The sequence below is a fragment of the Osmia bicornis genome, chromosome 7 (genome assembly GCF_907164935.1).
Source record: "Osmia bicornis bicornis chromosome 7, iOsmBic2.1, whole genome shotgun sequence".
Taxonomy (NCBI): Eukaryota; Metazoa; Arthropoda; class Insecta; order Hymenoptera; family Megachilidae; genus Osmia; species Osmia bicornis.
This window is the reverse complement of record NC_060222.1, coordinates 9048880-9064841: the sequence shown is the minus strand read 5'-3', so window position 1 is coordinate 9064841 and position 15962 is coordinate 9048880. Positions and strand designations below refer to the sequence as shown.

Sequence of the window (15962 nt, the reverse complement as noted above, 5' to 3'; positions counted from 1 at the left end):
TAAACAGGAGGATATAGAGGAAAAAGAAAAGAAGAAGAGAGGAGCAGAAGAAGGGAAATGCAAAAAGGAAAGAGCGGAGGGAAAGGAAGAAGAGAAAAAAATCAGAGGGAATGGCTGGAAGGAATCTACAATGTAACGTTTGTTCTTTTGCTACTTGTACGAAGGAGAATGTGACGCGAGTAGTACGAGCGCACGATTCCCCCTACGATTCTCCAGGAGTGGTTCGCGTTCGCTGCGCGTTCGCCAAGGCAGAAGGAACGGTAAAGTCAGTAATGAGACGTAATTTTGCGGTGTAACAAAATACTGATTTATTCAAAAAAATAGTGACTGGAGTCTGGCAAAAGAGCCTATCACAGAATGGTGGAAGCACCGCAAATATTATGGCAGTTTACGCGTTTAACAATCAACGGAACGCAATTCTCATCTACTAGATATTCAATAGACGCGCTTGTTATAAAATATACTATACAACGGACTTGACTAGATTGATCGTCAATGATTCGTGCCAGGCACGCAGATCGGATTTACACGCGAATCGGAAATGTATTACAAAAATAATAACGCAAAAGAAAATATTTCAATCAGTCGAGCGACTTTAACGCGACTCAAAAAACTCAGTCTTCTTTATACGGAAAAATGATTGGTTGAATAACGCACTTTAATCTCGCGGAATAATTATGATTGAATATAATGTGATATAAGAAAATATAACGAAACGAATAATACAAAAGATCAGAACGCAAAATCGTGACTCTGCTCGGAATGCGAAAAATAATATACACACGACGGTTACAAAATTTCATCGGTCGTCTACGATTCAAACGCCTTTCACCAAGGACGAATTATTGTTCGCTCGATTTGTCTTGAAAACATACACTGAAATCACGATGCACGAAGGTCGCGTGATCGTGAAGCGCGTAGGCAAAAAGGAACGTTTGAATTTGTTAACCGTGCTGCGAAATATTAACTTTACGCGCCTCTTAAATCGCAGAATGGCGAGCCAGTGGAATCCGAGGATACTTCCGGTCCAGCGAGGTTTTCACCTGCGAACCTCAGATCGACAGGGGCATTGTCTGCACGATTTCACTCACAATCAAAGAATGAGAAAGTCGCGCACTAAGTCCCGAACCTCGACTCCTTTGCAGATTGAAATACGTGAATTTAAGAGTATCCGATAACCGTGGATTTACCGGAATCCGTCAACGTTCTTCCTGTCGTACGAGGCGTACTCAAGGAAGAAATTAAGACTGCCAAGAGCGAGATCACGGCCCTCCAAATTGCAATGTAAAATTGCCAGAGCACAACAAAACGCAGTTTTGCTGTGTCTGTGTAGAGCGGTCCTTCGAGGGTGCTGAGTCCCAAGATGGAAGGCTACCACAAACTGAAAGGGAAATGTCCGGGCTCGACTTTAGTCACGACTGGGTAGATTGCAATCTAAAAGACGGTTTTCTCCAGAAGGAGAGCCGTGTGCGAAAGCATCTGTTCCGCTCGTCGTTGGTGACCAGAGTGTCGATCGATGGAAAAAGGATTCGGCAAAAGATTCCTTCGATCCGGCGTTCGCAGGAGGGGATACGCGCATGCGCAAAAACGCACGCGCACCGCTATGACGAAAATAGAAGGGATAGCACGTACCATCGTTACAGTTCCGATTTCCCTTGAAAAATCTATACTACTTTATACTATACTATGTAACGTACAAATGTACGGTTACAACAATAAAAAGAGAAACAGGGGAGGCGTGCAAAGATAAAGTGATAGAAGCACAGGAAGCGGCAGAAGAAAGAAGAGGAGACAAAGAAGAAGAAGGGGAGGAGGGGCCAAAGAAAGAAGAAAAAGGGAAGGCAGTCAGGGAAGCAGCGGAAGAAGTGAAGGAGAAATGGGGGAGGAGATCAGAAGAAGACATTGAAGAATTAAAGGGCGAAAAAGAATGGAGAAGAAGATTGGAAGCAAGGGGAGCAGTGAGAAGAGACGAAGACTGGAAAAAGCTATGTGAAGAAAGACTAGAAGAGGTAAGAAAGGAAAGGAAGAAAAGAGGCTTGATATGGAAGGGAGTAGAGAGAAAAAATCTAGAAGAGAGGCGGGGTATATTAAAAAGATCCTGACAAAGGAGCTAGGAGGAGAAGAGGTAGAGATACGAAGAGCAACAGAAAGGGTGGGAAAAGGAGGAAGAAATACTGTGCTGACGGAGTTGGAAGAAAAAGAGCGTAAATATCATTATTAATATATCTACATTAGAAATAATGTAATATACTGATACCCTAATACAGATCAATGTACATTTTATAAAAATATCATTATTACTATATATGCATTAGATATGTAATATACAATTAATAACAATATCATTATTACCATATCAGCATTAGATGTAATGTAATATCTTGATACCTTCCTACAGATCAAAGAACATTTAATAACAATATCATTATTACTATATATGCATTAGATATGTAATATACATTTAATAACAATACCATTATTACTATATGTGCATTAGATATGTAATATACATTTAATAACATTATCATTATTACTATATCCACATTAGATATAATGTAATATACTGATACCTTCCTACAGATCAATGTACATTTAGTAATAATATCATTATTACTATATCTGCGTTAAATATGTAATGTATATTTAATAGCAATATCATTGTTACTATATCTGCATTAGATATGTAATGTACATTTAATAACAATATCATTATTACTATATCAGCATCAGATATGTAATGTATATTGTTTGAGAATCCGCTCAGCCATGATGGCGCTCACGGTCGATCGATTTATCGATCGGGAGTCGACCATCTAGGTGACGCGTGAGCAGGGGTCTTCTCGGCGGCTTGCGCGTAACGACGCCATTATCATTGATCACCGATCAAAGTAAGCACCACGTGCTCGTGAATTCTCAAGTTTGTTCAAGTGCTATTCATCAAGACACGATCAAGACCGCTCAAACGACCCAAGGAATCCTCTGCAACTGTGCAGTGCAACAGGATTGCGAAAGGTACAGATCAATTACAACTAATTCGTTGCGCACGTGAGCCGCCAACCACGTGTCGATCAAGCACGAGATCACGGGCACCATCACAGCAGCGGGCCGAATTAATACAATTAACGGCGCTTACAAGCTCGCTGCTTGCAAATTGTAAGAGGATTGCTCATGTAACACCACGCAGGTGACTGAGAAATTCAATAATCAATGTGTTTCAATTTATGTAAAATCATGCTTCACGACGAATCATTGTAATTGCAAGTGCATCAGACGGTTCATTCTCTCACGAAAAGAGTCAACGCGGATCATCGTAACGATCACACATTTGTATTGTTTGCTCAAACACTAATTGTCAGATCAGCGTGTTCATTTCATTTTATAATTTACTCGAATAAATCAATTTGTGAAACCCGAACCAGTAAGTGCAAAATTCTTTCCCAGCGCAATCCATCCAGGATTTCCATCATTCCTGAACATTTGGTCCTTTAAGCCGGATTGCGCCCTTGCTGGACTCGGTTTTCACAAAATTGTTCATTAATCATTGTTCGTCTCAAGTCTTTGTCTCGTGTTCGTAACGGTTTTCGGTGGTCGGCCATCTTCTCTTCTCTCCTCCATTCAAATTTCACTGACACTTTCGCCACCTCACCAGGTGGCGCTCAGACGACCGACTCACCAGTCGATAAAGAAGACCACTGCTCACCGAACGCTCACCAATCCTAATCAACCCGCCCACCTCTGATCACCCATGGCTCATCAGACGAAGCCCTCAGACAAGTGGAGTGAAATGGAGGGCTCCAAGGAATCATTGGAGGTACCCGACAAAAGCTCATCGGGACGATCATCGCCAGCTCAGACTGCGACGGAACCGGCACGCCGTACACCGTCGCCGCATTCGCACGCCAGACGCGCGAATGTACCCTCCACGCTTCCTGTCGAGCTCCAGCTCAAAGTCCGTACTCAACAAGGACGGCTTCGCTCCATGAAGCGCCTGCTCACAAAGCTGCAGGAAAATGCTGGCCAGCTCACTAAGGAGGAGCTGGACGACCTCAAACAGCAAGCCGACGAGGCCCTAAAAGCCTTTAGTAAGGAGCATGCTCACTTCGAGGTGGTTTGGCCCTCCTCGATGACCGATGATCCCTACTTCTCCGAAGAGCTCCATGAGAAGATGCAGGACTCTCACTCAGATGCGAAGTCGCTAATTGCCAAGGAGACGGCCAGGCTCACGGCGCAACGACCGGATCAACAGCCAGATCAGCCCAGCAAAACGCCAGCTCAATCCAAGTTACCGGATATCGCACTGCCTAAGTTCAATGGCAGTTACACCGACTGGCCCTCATTTATTGATTTGTTCACCTCAGTCGTGATCAACCGAGAGGACTTGGACGATGTTCAGAAGTTCTACTACTTCAAGGGATGCCTGCGAGGAGAGCCGCTCAAAATCATCTCAAACCTGTCGCTCACCGGATCATCGTTCAACTCAGCCATCGCCCAGCTCAAGAGCTGGTATGAGAATAAGCGTCGGCTCATACAAGCTCATCTCGATCAATTGGCGTCGCTACCTGCTGGGCCGCCGGTCATGGCAGCCGAGCAAGCGAAGAGCCTGAGCCAGCTCATTTCGACAGCTCTGGAGACGAGGAACGCCGTGCTCAACTTGGTTGATCCGGGAACACTGGGCGACTGCATGCTGGTGCATCAGGTCAGCCGCAAGCTGGACCGAACGACCAAAGAGAGGTGGGAGTCGTCGCTGGGGACGACAACCGAATTTCCAAAGTTCGACTCGCTCGTGGAATTCGTAACGGCAAGGGTGAGGACCCTTGAGTCGCTCAGCGAAGACCAGTCAAGATCGGCTCAACAAAAGCAGGCACCCGCAAGGCAAGCAGCTCAACCCGCTCAGCCGAGACGGCCAGCTCACACCGCAGTAGCTGCAGTTCCAGCTCGGCAGACAGCTCCTCGAACGGCACCCGAGAGGCCTGATCTGGAGCGACCATCGCCTTTCGAGTGCTGCGATTGTTGCGGAGGGCAACATTATATCGTTGCATGCGCACTCTTTCGGAGCATGACGCCCAAGGTGCGAGCTCAGTGCGTGGAGAACAAGCGCCTGTGCTATAACTGCTTGGGCAGGCACAGCGTCCGCTCGTGCAAATCCACGCAGAAGTGTAAGAACTGTGGCGGGCAACACCACACCATGATCCACGAAGGCGAGCCGAAAACAGCTCAAGCTCAAGCCGGCTCATCAAGATCAGCCTCCTCATCCGCTCAAACCACCGAGTAGGAACTCGGTGCAGCCGTCAAATCGTCAGATTACAAAACTCTCCTCGCAACCGCTCAAGCTCTGCTCACCACCTCAACAACAGCTCACCAAATCCGCATCTTAATCGATCCAGGTTCCGAAATTTCTTTCATCTCCGAAGAACTCACCCGTCTGCTCAACCTTCGGAGACACCGATCATCCATCACAATCATTGGTGTTGGTGGAACAAAATCAACTGAAACAAAGGGTGTGGTCACTGTCACACTCCAGTCGATGCATTCACAACAGACTGTCTGCATCCAGGCTCACGTGCTCACAGCCGTATCGACAATCCTGCCATCGTTCTCAATGAGAACTCCGGATTGGCCTCACATTAGGAAATTGAGGTTGGCGGACAATGATTTTTTGACACCAAGACCAGTCGATTTAATCATTGGAGCGGATTTCTACGGAAGGATCATCAAGCCAAATATCATCAAGGGTTCACCAACAACACCAATTGCTCAACTTTCCATTTTTGGATGGCTCGTCATTGGCCCTGTCAACGAATCACATTCAAATACTAATTATTCACATTTTGCAGTTGCTCAAGACGACCAGAGCAATCTGCAAGAGCTGCTCACCAAATTCTGGGTTCAAGAGGAGTCACCAATGGATATTCCAAGCACGCTCACTCCGGAGGAAGAAGAATGCGAATTACATTTCTGTGCGACTCACTCTCGTGATCACACAGGAAGGTACATCGTTCGCATTCCACTCAAGGCACCAGCATCGCTCTTAGGCAATTCACACAAGATTGCTCAAAGATGTCTACAAAGCACTTTGCGACGACTCTCCAAGGATTCAACATACAACCAGCTCTACGTCGAGTTCATGAAAGAGTACGAACAATTAGGACACATGGTAAAGGCTCCAGATCATCAACGAATTTCATCAAGAGAGGCTGAGAACGATGGGCCTGATGGGGAAATGTCCTTGGTACATGATGCTTCGGCATCAGGAGGGTTGAGGGTCTCTTCTGACGGTTGAACACCTCAGACCTCTGCTCATCTTCAACCATATTATTTGCCTCACCATGGAGTTCTACGTCTCGACAGTTCAACAACGAAGCTCAGGGTTGTATTCAACGGATCAAAAGCTACATCAGGCAAATCAGTCAACGATTTAATGCATACTGATGCTAATTTGCTCTTGAATGTTACAGATGTTCTAATTTGGCTCCGCCATTATCACCACATTTTTGCCACAGATATCACTAAAATGTATCGCCAGGTAGCAGTTCCCAAGGATGATTGGGATCTCCAGCGAATTCTTTGGATCGATGAAGACTGCAATGTCATCCCTTACCAGCTCACAACTGTCACGTATGGCACAAAGGCGGCTCCCTTCCTGGCGACACGAGCACTCATGCAACTTGTTCACGATGAGGGTCATCGATTCCCTGTGGCAACGCCCTCGCTCACACAAGGTAGATATGTGGATGATATCTTTGGAGGAGCAGACCCAATCTCGGAACTTGTGGAGGTCGCTCAACAGCTGATTGCATTGTGCAACGCGGGCGGATTTCCACTCGCAAAATGGCATGCGACTCACCCAGATCTTCTACGGGCTATTTCGTCATCTACACAATCGTCAGCTCCCATATCATTTGACGACTGCACTACCAAATTACTCGGAATTCAATGGATGCCTCAAACTGACGCATTCGGCTTCTCATCAACTTTGACTGATCAACCAAGTAAGTGTTCAAAACGCCTCGTATTGTCCGAAGTGGCTCGGATATTTGATCCATTAGGTTTCGTCTCACCGGTAATAGTACGAGCAAAAATGCTATTACAAGAACTCTGGCTACACAAAATCAATTGGGACGACCAATTACCGTCTCAAATTGTATCGCGATGGTTCATCATCAGAGAAGATCTCAAAGGTTTGGCCAAACTGACAATTCCAAGATGGTTCAAAACATGGAACAATTCAACAGTAGAAATTCATGGATTCTCTGATGCTTCTCAATTTGCCATGGCAGCAGTGATTTATATCACTGTTAGCTCTCCGTCCAACAACTCAATGACGTCTATTGTCTGTTCTAAGACAAAAGTTGCACCACTGAAGAGGCTCACAATACCAAGATTGGTGTTGTCTGCAGCACTCCTATTTGCAAAACTCACAAAATATGTTCAATCAACGCTCAAGGTGAAGATCAATGCAACGCACCTGCGGACGGATTCTCAAGTTTCGCTCATATGGATCAAATCGCAAGCATCACGTTGGAAGGATTATGTTCGGAACAGAGTCATTCAGATCCAAGAACTCACTCCAAATGCGCATTGGTGGCATGTTCCAGGTACTTCTAATCCAGCCGACTGTGCTTCCCGAGGCATTTCGACAGATCAACTTCAACGATTAGAGCTTTGGTTGCAAGGTCCTCCATGGATGGCTCGAAATCAAGATCATTGGCCAGAGCAAAAGGAATTCTCAACTTTAACCAGCGAGCTCGAAGTGAGACCCAATGTCTCACTCTTTGCTTCAGCTCAAAAGCTAAGTTATCATTGGGATCTCATTTACAAATATTCATCTCTTATTAAGCTGTATAGACTGACTGCACTTTGTTTCAGGTTTGCCTCACGGCTTAAGAAAAAGCTCGAAACTCCTCCTGTGATCATCATACCATCCTGCGACATAGACAAGGCACAGTTCTTTTGGATTCACGCGACTCAGCATTTGTACTTCGCCAACGAAGTCAACATGCTCAACTCAGGCTCAACCCTGCCTGCAGCTAACCCTTTCAGTCGCCTCACCGCCTTCATCGACTCGCAGGGAACAGTACGAGTAGGAGAAAGACTCACCAACACAGCGCTCAGCAGGGATGGAAAACATCCAGCGATCCTCCCACGGGACGCTCACCTGTCGAAGATCATCATTGAAGATGCTCACAAGCGAACATTTCACGGAGGAACGCAGCTCACGCTCGCATACATTCGACAACGGTACTGGATCATCCGTGGCAGAGCTCCTGTAAAATCTCACATCTTGAGATGTGTCGTGTGTGCTCGTCAGAGGGGGATTCGTGCTCGTCAGATGATGGGTCAATTACCTCTCTCTCGAGTCACACCATCACGACCATTCGCTCACACCGGTGTGGACTATGCAGGACCGATCACGATGAAGAATTCAAAGGGAAGAGGCTCGAAAACGATCAAAGGATGGATCTGCGTGTTCGTATGTTTCTCCTCATCAGCTGTTCACCTCGAGGTTGTCAGCGATTACTCAACCGAGGGATTTCTGGCAGCCTACAGAAGATTTTCGTCACGAAGAGGGATCGCTCACAAGTTGTACTCTGACTGTGGTAGAAATTTTATTGAAGCACAGGCAGAGTTCAAACGCCTGTTCACATCAAGTTCAAGGGAGCACCAACAAATTGCATCGATTCTGTCAGCAGACAACACTCAATGGATGTTCAAACCACCAGCTGCTCCTCACATGGGAGGAAAATGGGAAGCTGTGGTGAAATCGATCAAGTATCATCTCAGGAGAACGATTGGTGAGCTCTTACTAACTTTCGAAGAGTTTTACACTCTTCTAACACAGATCGAAGCGGTGCTCAACTCAAGGCCATTGGAACCGCTCAGTGACGATCCCGACGACATCTCGGCGCTCACCCTGTGACACTTTCTCATCGGCTCAGCACTCAACACGATATCAGAACCATCACTGCTCGACGTTTCACCAGGTAGATTGTCGAAATGGCAGCTGATCCAACAGAGGGTTCAACACTTCTGGTCTCAGTGGTCTCGACACTACCCGCAGAGACTTCAGTCAAACTCAAAGTGGCATCATCCGTCTCACGACATCAAGACAGGCTCGTTGGTGCTGCTCACGAACGAGCATCTTCCACCAAGCAAGTGGCCACTCGCACGAGTGACCGAAGTTCACCCCGGCAAGGATGCCCTCACCAGGGTTGCAACTGTGAAGACTGCAACCACAACTCTCATCCGACCGATCACCAAGCTTGTCATCCTGCCTGTTCACCATCAAGCTGAGTTCACCCCTGCAAAAACATCATCAACGAGTTGCTGATGGCGGGCGGAAATGTTTGAGAATACGCTCAGCCATGATGGCGCTCACGGTCGATCGATTTATCGATTGGGAGTCACCCATCTAGGTAATGCGTGAGCAGGGGTCTTCTCGCCGGGTCGCGCTCAACGACGCCATTATCGATCATTGATTCAAGGGAAAATCACGTGTTCACCTTCTTTCTTGTGATCAAAGTGTTCAAATGCAACTCACAGCAGCTCAACCCGACAAATCGTTCGCGCACGATCCCTCGCAACAGTACAAGCGACCAGGATCACCAGGTATTGCTCATTTACAAATAATTTACCGTGCACGTGAGCCGCCAACCACGTGTCAACCTCGCACACGCTCACGGGCACCATCACCATAGCGGGCCGAATTAATAAAATTAACGGGGCTTATTGTTCATGACTGCGGATCAGATCAATTGTTAATTCAAGGATCACGGTAACAGATCGACAATCATACTTTCGTATTTCAGTGTTCAGCAATCAATTGTCAGTTCAGCGTGTTCACATCTCATTTATAAGTGGACTCAAATAAACCAATTTGTGAAACCGACCCAGCAAGTGTTAAATCATTTCCCAGCGCAATCCTTTCGAGATCAACACCAATCCCGAACAATATTCTATGACATTTTTTGATCAGATGCGTAGTTTTCGAGATATATCGAGTACATTTGATAAGAATATCATTATTACTATATCTACATTAGATATAATGTAATATACTGATCCATTCCCACAGACCAATGTACATTTAATAACAATATCATTATTACTATATCTATATTGTATCTAATGTAATATACTGGTTCCTTCCCACAGATCAATGTACATTTGATAACAATATCATTATTACTATATCTACATTAGATATAATGTAATATACTGATCCCTTCCCACAGGTCAATGCACAGATTGGAACATTATCGACATTACTATATCTGCATTAGATATGTAATAAACACTTAATAACAATATCATTATTACTATATCTACATTAGATCTGTTGTAATATACTGCGTCCTTCCCACAGATCCATGTACATTTGATACCAATATCATTACTACTATATCTGCATTAGATATAATATAATATACTAATCCCTTCCCACAGATCAATGTACATACAATAACAGTATAGTCATTACTATATCTACATTAGATATGGAATATACATTGAATTGCAATATCATTATTACTATATCTACATTGGATCTAAGGTAATATACATTTTTTTTTGGTTGGACAGCGAGAAAATACATTTGCGTACGCGAGGGACCCGTCGGGATAGGAGGGGGTCTCGGGCAGTGTGGGACTCGAAGGTACATACTAACCCAAGTTTCCCTGAGTTGGATCGTTACAGCATCCTAATACCCAGTAAAAACTCGCTCCGCATCGGCCACAGACACCTCCGGCAACCCCAGAGGGCTTTAATGGAGTGCATCTGTGTAGCCACGATGTTGTTTACACATCAACCGACTCGGATCACCTAAAGGCGTTCAGTCGTCCAAGAATGTCGCGGGTAAACCCCAGCGTACCTCCGCTTATAACGCAGGCTATTTTATGACCGACGGTGATTTCATTTTGCCACAGAAGGTATACAGTGCGTTGGTGGACACTCAACAGCCTTTGTGCGTACACACCGCCGGAACTGTGCATTATCCTTGAAGAATCATTTTTTCCCTACCCGTTTCGCAGGAGATGAGTGGAATGAGATGAGCCGCTTGGTCACCAGAGGCCGCAACACACATTTGGGCGAGCTAGGCCTCTGGGTGGGCGGATTTCAGCCTAGGAGAGGTCGCGAGAACGGAAGAGTGCTCGCTTGATTGGGAGGGAGGGGAGAGCCCGAGCCGCCTGGACACCAGAGACTGCTTCACACATTTGGGTGAGCTAAGCCTCTTGATGGGCAAATACCAGGCATAGGAGAGGACGCGGAAGAGCATTGCCAGCGCATAGCAACACTCATAAAAACGCGTACCGAACCGACCTGAATCGCCTGGTCATCTGCAGCCGCAACACAGTTTGGGTCGATGAGCGAATTCCAGGTTAGGGATAGTCCGCGTCGGGTAACCCGTATCCGGAGGAAGCTCGTATGAGCTCGCGTCAGGTAAGGCCGGATCGCCTAGACATCAGAGGCAGCAGAACCGGGTTGAGTGGGCTATCCTCTCGATGGGCGAAATCCGGTTTTAGGAATGGAAGCGTAAGGTATCGCGTGGTCGAGGGAGTGCCGGTGCGCGAGGGTTGGTCCGGGTCGCCTGGACACCAGTGGCAGCAACACTCGTAAGAGTGAGCTGGACCTCCCGGCGAGCGAGTTCCAGATTAAGGAGAGGGTGTGAAGCATAACGCGTAGACGAGGGAGTGCTCGTGCGAGCCTGCGAATGGGGTATGCCCGGTTCTCCTGGACACCATCGACCGCAACACACATTTGGGTGAGCTAAATCTGTCGATGAGCGAATTCCGGGCGTGGGAGAGGACGCGAGAAAATTTTCGAACGAAGGAATGCTCGTGCGAGCGCACGCGGTAGCGCTCGGTTCGCTCATACCGTTTGTCGCATGTATTCATCCATCCATTCAGTTCATTCAATTCTATACTTTTAACTTCCACAATACGTGACCTATTCAATTCTATACTACACGTGTGTAAGGGCACCGTAAGCGGAACGCCACGTATAGTGCGTACGCAATCGGAGAACCTAAGAGGTAGGGTAGGTAGGGTCATGGTTCGCCGAGAGTCGGCCAGCGAGAGGAAGGATCAGGCCGACCGGTCTCGATCCACTGCCCGGCAGGTACAGCGAGAGGGACAGATCGAGCTCGAGATGCTGCCGAGAGCGAGAGCAGGGGAGGGGATCAGAAGAAGAAGCCGCAAATCAGAATTCGGAAGGGAGCCGAGATGCGAGCATAATGCGCCTGAGATTCAAGATCGCCGATTGGAAATCGTGCGGCGCAAAAATGTAGTTTAATTAAATTTATGAAATGTAATTTTACGAGAAAATGTATTAAAGTTCAAAATTTATCAAAATTTTGAAATTAACAGGGAACGAGAATTGGTGGTTCGAAGCTGAAGAATTGGATCGATATTAAACTTAAGGATTAAGAAGAGCTCAAAATTTGAAATTCAGCTTATCATGAAGATTAAGATTAGAGGTAATTAAATGTAATTTTAACGAAAGTAAATTAGTGCTAATAATTTTCAAAATTTAAAAATTATCAGGAAGCTAAAGTAGGTATTCAGAAGATGAAGCATGTATTAAAATCGCGTTTTCAGAATTTGGATTTTAGATTAGGGGTGAGAGCTAGAGGTTTTAAGCGCCTCATCGGGCGGGTGAAAGGTGCGTACAAGCGGGCGTTGAACGGATTACGTCACCCGCTCGCAGGTAGCGGCTGGAACTGGGTCAATGAGTCAGCCGTCGGTCGGCGTCTGAAAGGATGCGGACGAACCGCGTCCGTGTACAGGGTGTAAAAAAATTAAATGTCACGACCTATATGGGGTGATTCTACACCTCTGGATCGGTGGAGATCTGTCAAAGAAAGTGACCGCAAAATTGACCTTGACCCCTAAATTCAAGGTCAAATTTTTTTTATTGGCTTATCGTATAGTGCTCATCGAGGGGATAAAAAGTCTGAAAGGAACCATCTGCCGGAAATCAACCCTTCTCCTAGAAAAAAGCCGTCAAAGTTTCCATATACCATAATGCATTAAACGTTGAGTCGCCCGGTACCCCTCTCCAGTGATCTTGGCGCGGCAGTCTCGCGTATCGCTCGAATTTCATGCTATAGGACAATTCTTGAATTTCAATCACAATGCCAGCATATAGGAAGGATAAATTCTAAGAGAGCATATTTAAAAAGACAAAATAACTACCGCGTGTAAAAGAAAATAAAAATGAATTTAATTCACTGAAGTTTTGCACTTCGAATATAAACGCAAGATGAATGTTTAGTTTTATCATTTCACAGTTCGTTAACATATCGCAGTTACGCAGTTAATGCATCAGTTACTTATTACGCAAAGGACTGCATTTAACATTCGAATCTCGTGAAATATATCATTATATTGATTATGGTTGCAATTTGCAAAAGACAATATAAATGAGTTTTATTCGCAGAAGTTTTGCATTTAAAATTGTTGGCGAAATTCCCTACGTACACGCAGCGTGACGAAGTTGGCAGCGAAAGTAATTCGTTGGTGCGTCGTTACCGATAGCGGCAGCACCTCACGGGCCCCCTTTGTCCACGCGGTTCCCCTTCCACGCCGGAACCGGCACGATCGACGCCATCATCGATTTCCTTCTTCTTGATCGTACGCTTCGAGTGAACGCACGTGTCTCTTGCCCACGCTCACGATACGAATCAAGTTCGACCGCTCTTTGTTAATATAACAAATATAGACCACGCCGTGATCACGCGATTACTTCTAGTATATCATTGTGACCTCGCATTGTCCACGCATTTACTGTGTTACAGTTCATTGACCACGCTTCGTCCACGCGTCATTATTGTACATTTAGACCACGCGCTGTGATTGTTTCACGTTGTGTTTGTGTTTGTTACTGACTCTTGTACTTAGTTGACGCGCAATAAACGATCTGTGTTTGTTGCAAAGTGTGCCTCATTTATTTCTGTCCTCGCTGCCCACGTGAACTTGCAAACATTTTTTGGTCCTTCGAGCCGGATACGAGGCACACTCGGTTTCGAAGAAACGTGTAACGGTCGAAGCCGCCATTACGCGTAACGGCCACGCCCGTTCAACGAACACGCAGTGCCACTGTGAGTGACGTGTGACTGGATTGCAGTGACTCAGTCGAGTTTCGGTGTAGTTTACATTTGTGCAGTGACCGAGAAGTGAATTTCGACAGTTAACATGCCGAAATCGCGAGACAATTCACCGGCCTCGCACGACAGCTCGGCCCGCTCCAGCAAGGCGGACGAGGAGACGACCACGGCGCCCCCGCTTCTAGAAGTCCCGGAAGAGACGACGCAGTCCTCGCAGACCACACGCCCACGCTCTTCGGCACGCCTCTCCTCCGAGTTACAAGTCCGCGCGAAGATGCAGGAGGAGCGCCTGGACACGATGCTGTCCATCGTGGAAGATTTGCAGGCATCCACCGCGAAGGAGCCTCTGACCATCATCGCGTCAGAGGTGGAAATTACTAAAACCACCTTGATGGAGATGCATCTCATGTTCCATCAAGAGCATCAAGCCCTCAACCGTCTGTGGCCGGTGTCACAGCTCGACCACGGCTATTATAAAACAAAGGTGGCGTCGCAAGAGGAGAAGGTGGTGTTGACCGCGCGAAAATTAATAGCTCAGCTGGAGCACCGGCTCGCGCCAAGCACGCCCACGCAGCCCACTACATCCACGCAGACAACCGCTGCAAAAAGATCACGCTTGCCGGAACTTGCGCTCCCAAAGTTCGAGGGTGAGTACAACAGATGGCAGGCCTTCAAGTCGGCGTTTACGTCGGTGATTTTGGAGCGCGACGACCTCGCCAACGTTGATAAGCTCCATTATCTCAAGGGAGCGGTATCAGGCAACGCAGCCCACGTGATCGCTCATTTACCCGCTACAAACGAGGCCTTCCAAAAGGCGTGGAAGCTTCTCGATGAGTGGTTCGACAACAAGAGACTCAATGTCCAGGCCTACATGGACCGAATTTCAGAGCTCAAGCCCATGAAACAGCGGAGGGCTAGCTCGTTGATCAAGATGACCAACATTATCGGTGAAACACAGGAGGCGCTGACCACGTTTGGGCTCAACGACCAGCATTACTGTTTTTTGTTGAGTCATTTGGTGCGATTACTGGATTCGGACACTCGAGAACGCTGGGAGTCCTCTCTGAGTACTCAAACAGATTACCCAACGATGTCGCAGCTCACGACATTCTTGCTGGGACGAGCCCGAACATTGGAACAGCTGGAGCGGGTGGCCGAACAAAAGACGCCTCAGAACACGCAGACCTCGTCAGGACGCCCCGCCAGTCGCGACATCCGGCTGGTGCAACAGAGAGCCGCCGTCCACGCAGCCGTCGCAGCGCAGTCCACGACAACGACGACTCCCTCGTCATTAGTTCGACCACGCACGTCAGCGCTGTATCCTTGTGCGCTCTGCGCCAAGGATCATTTCTTGTCCGCATGCCCTGTATTCAGGGACAAAACCGTGGAGGAGCGGATCAGTACGGTGAAGGCTCAGCAGTTGTGCGTGAACTGCTTGGGCCACCATAATTTAAGAAGCTGCCGTACGCAACAACGGTGCAAGCTCTGCAATGAGCAGCACCACACAGCACTTCATGGAGGCAACCTCATCAGGGTGTTGGTGCCATTCCCGCCGACCGCGCAGCCCACGACCCTCTCCACGTCTTCGCAGCCCGCGGCGAGAACATCTCAGACCACGCAAACGCAATCAACACAACATTGATATGTTGGTACAGTCGTCGACGCCCACGCAGCCTGCTCAGCCCACGCATTAAAGGACCACGCAGCCCACGCATTCAGAACACGCAGACCACGGACCACACTTCTAGCAACGGCACTCGCCAGAGTGCACACTGACCTCGCAACGCAGCAAGTAAGAATTCTGGTCGATTCAGGCTCTGAAGTTTCTCTTATTTCAGAGTCTTTAGTTAATCAGCTTAGA

General features: G+C 47.1%; 2 protein-coding genes across 2 annotated transcripts; both read left to right on the top strand.

The window, feature by feature from the left end:
* Positions 1-6511: 6511 nt before the first annotated feature.
* Positions 6512-8917, top strand: LOC114882168. Its single transcript, XM_029199050.2, has one exon. The coding sequence runs from the start codon at positions 6512-6514 to the stop codon at positions 8915-8917; it is 2406 nt and encodes an 801-aa protein (XP_029054883.2).
* A 5272-nt stretch (positions 8918-14189) lies between these two features.
* On the top strand, positions 14190-15743 carry LOC123987997. Its single transcript, XM_046286568.1, has one exon. It carries the CDS (start codon positions 14190-14192, stop codon positions 15741-15743), a length of 1554 nt encoding a protein of 517 aa, XP_046142524.1.
* The last annotated feature ends 219 nt before the right edge of the window (positions 15744-15962 follow it).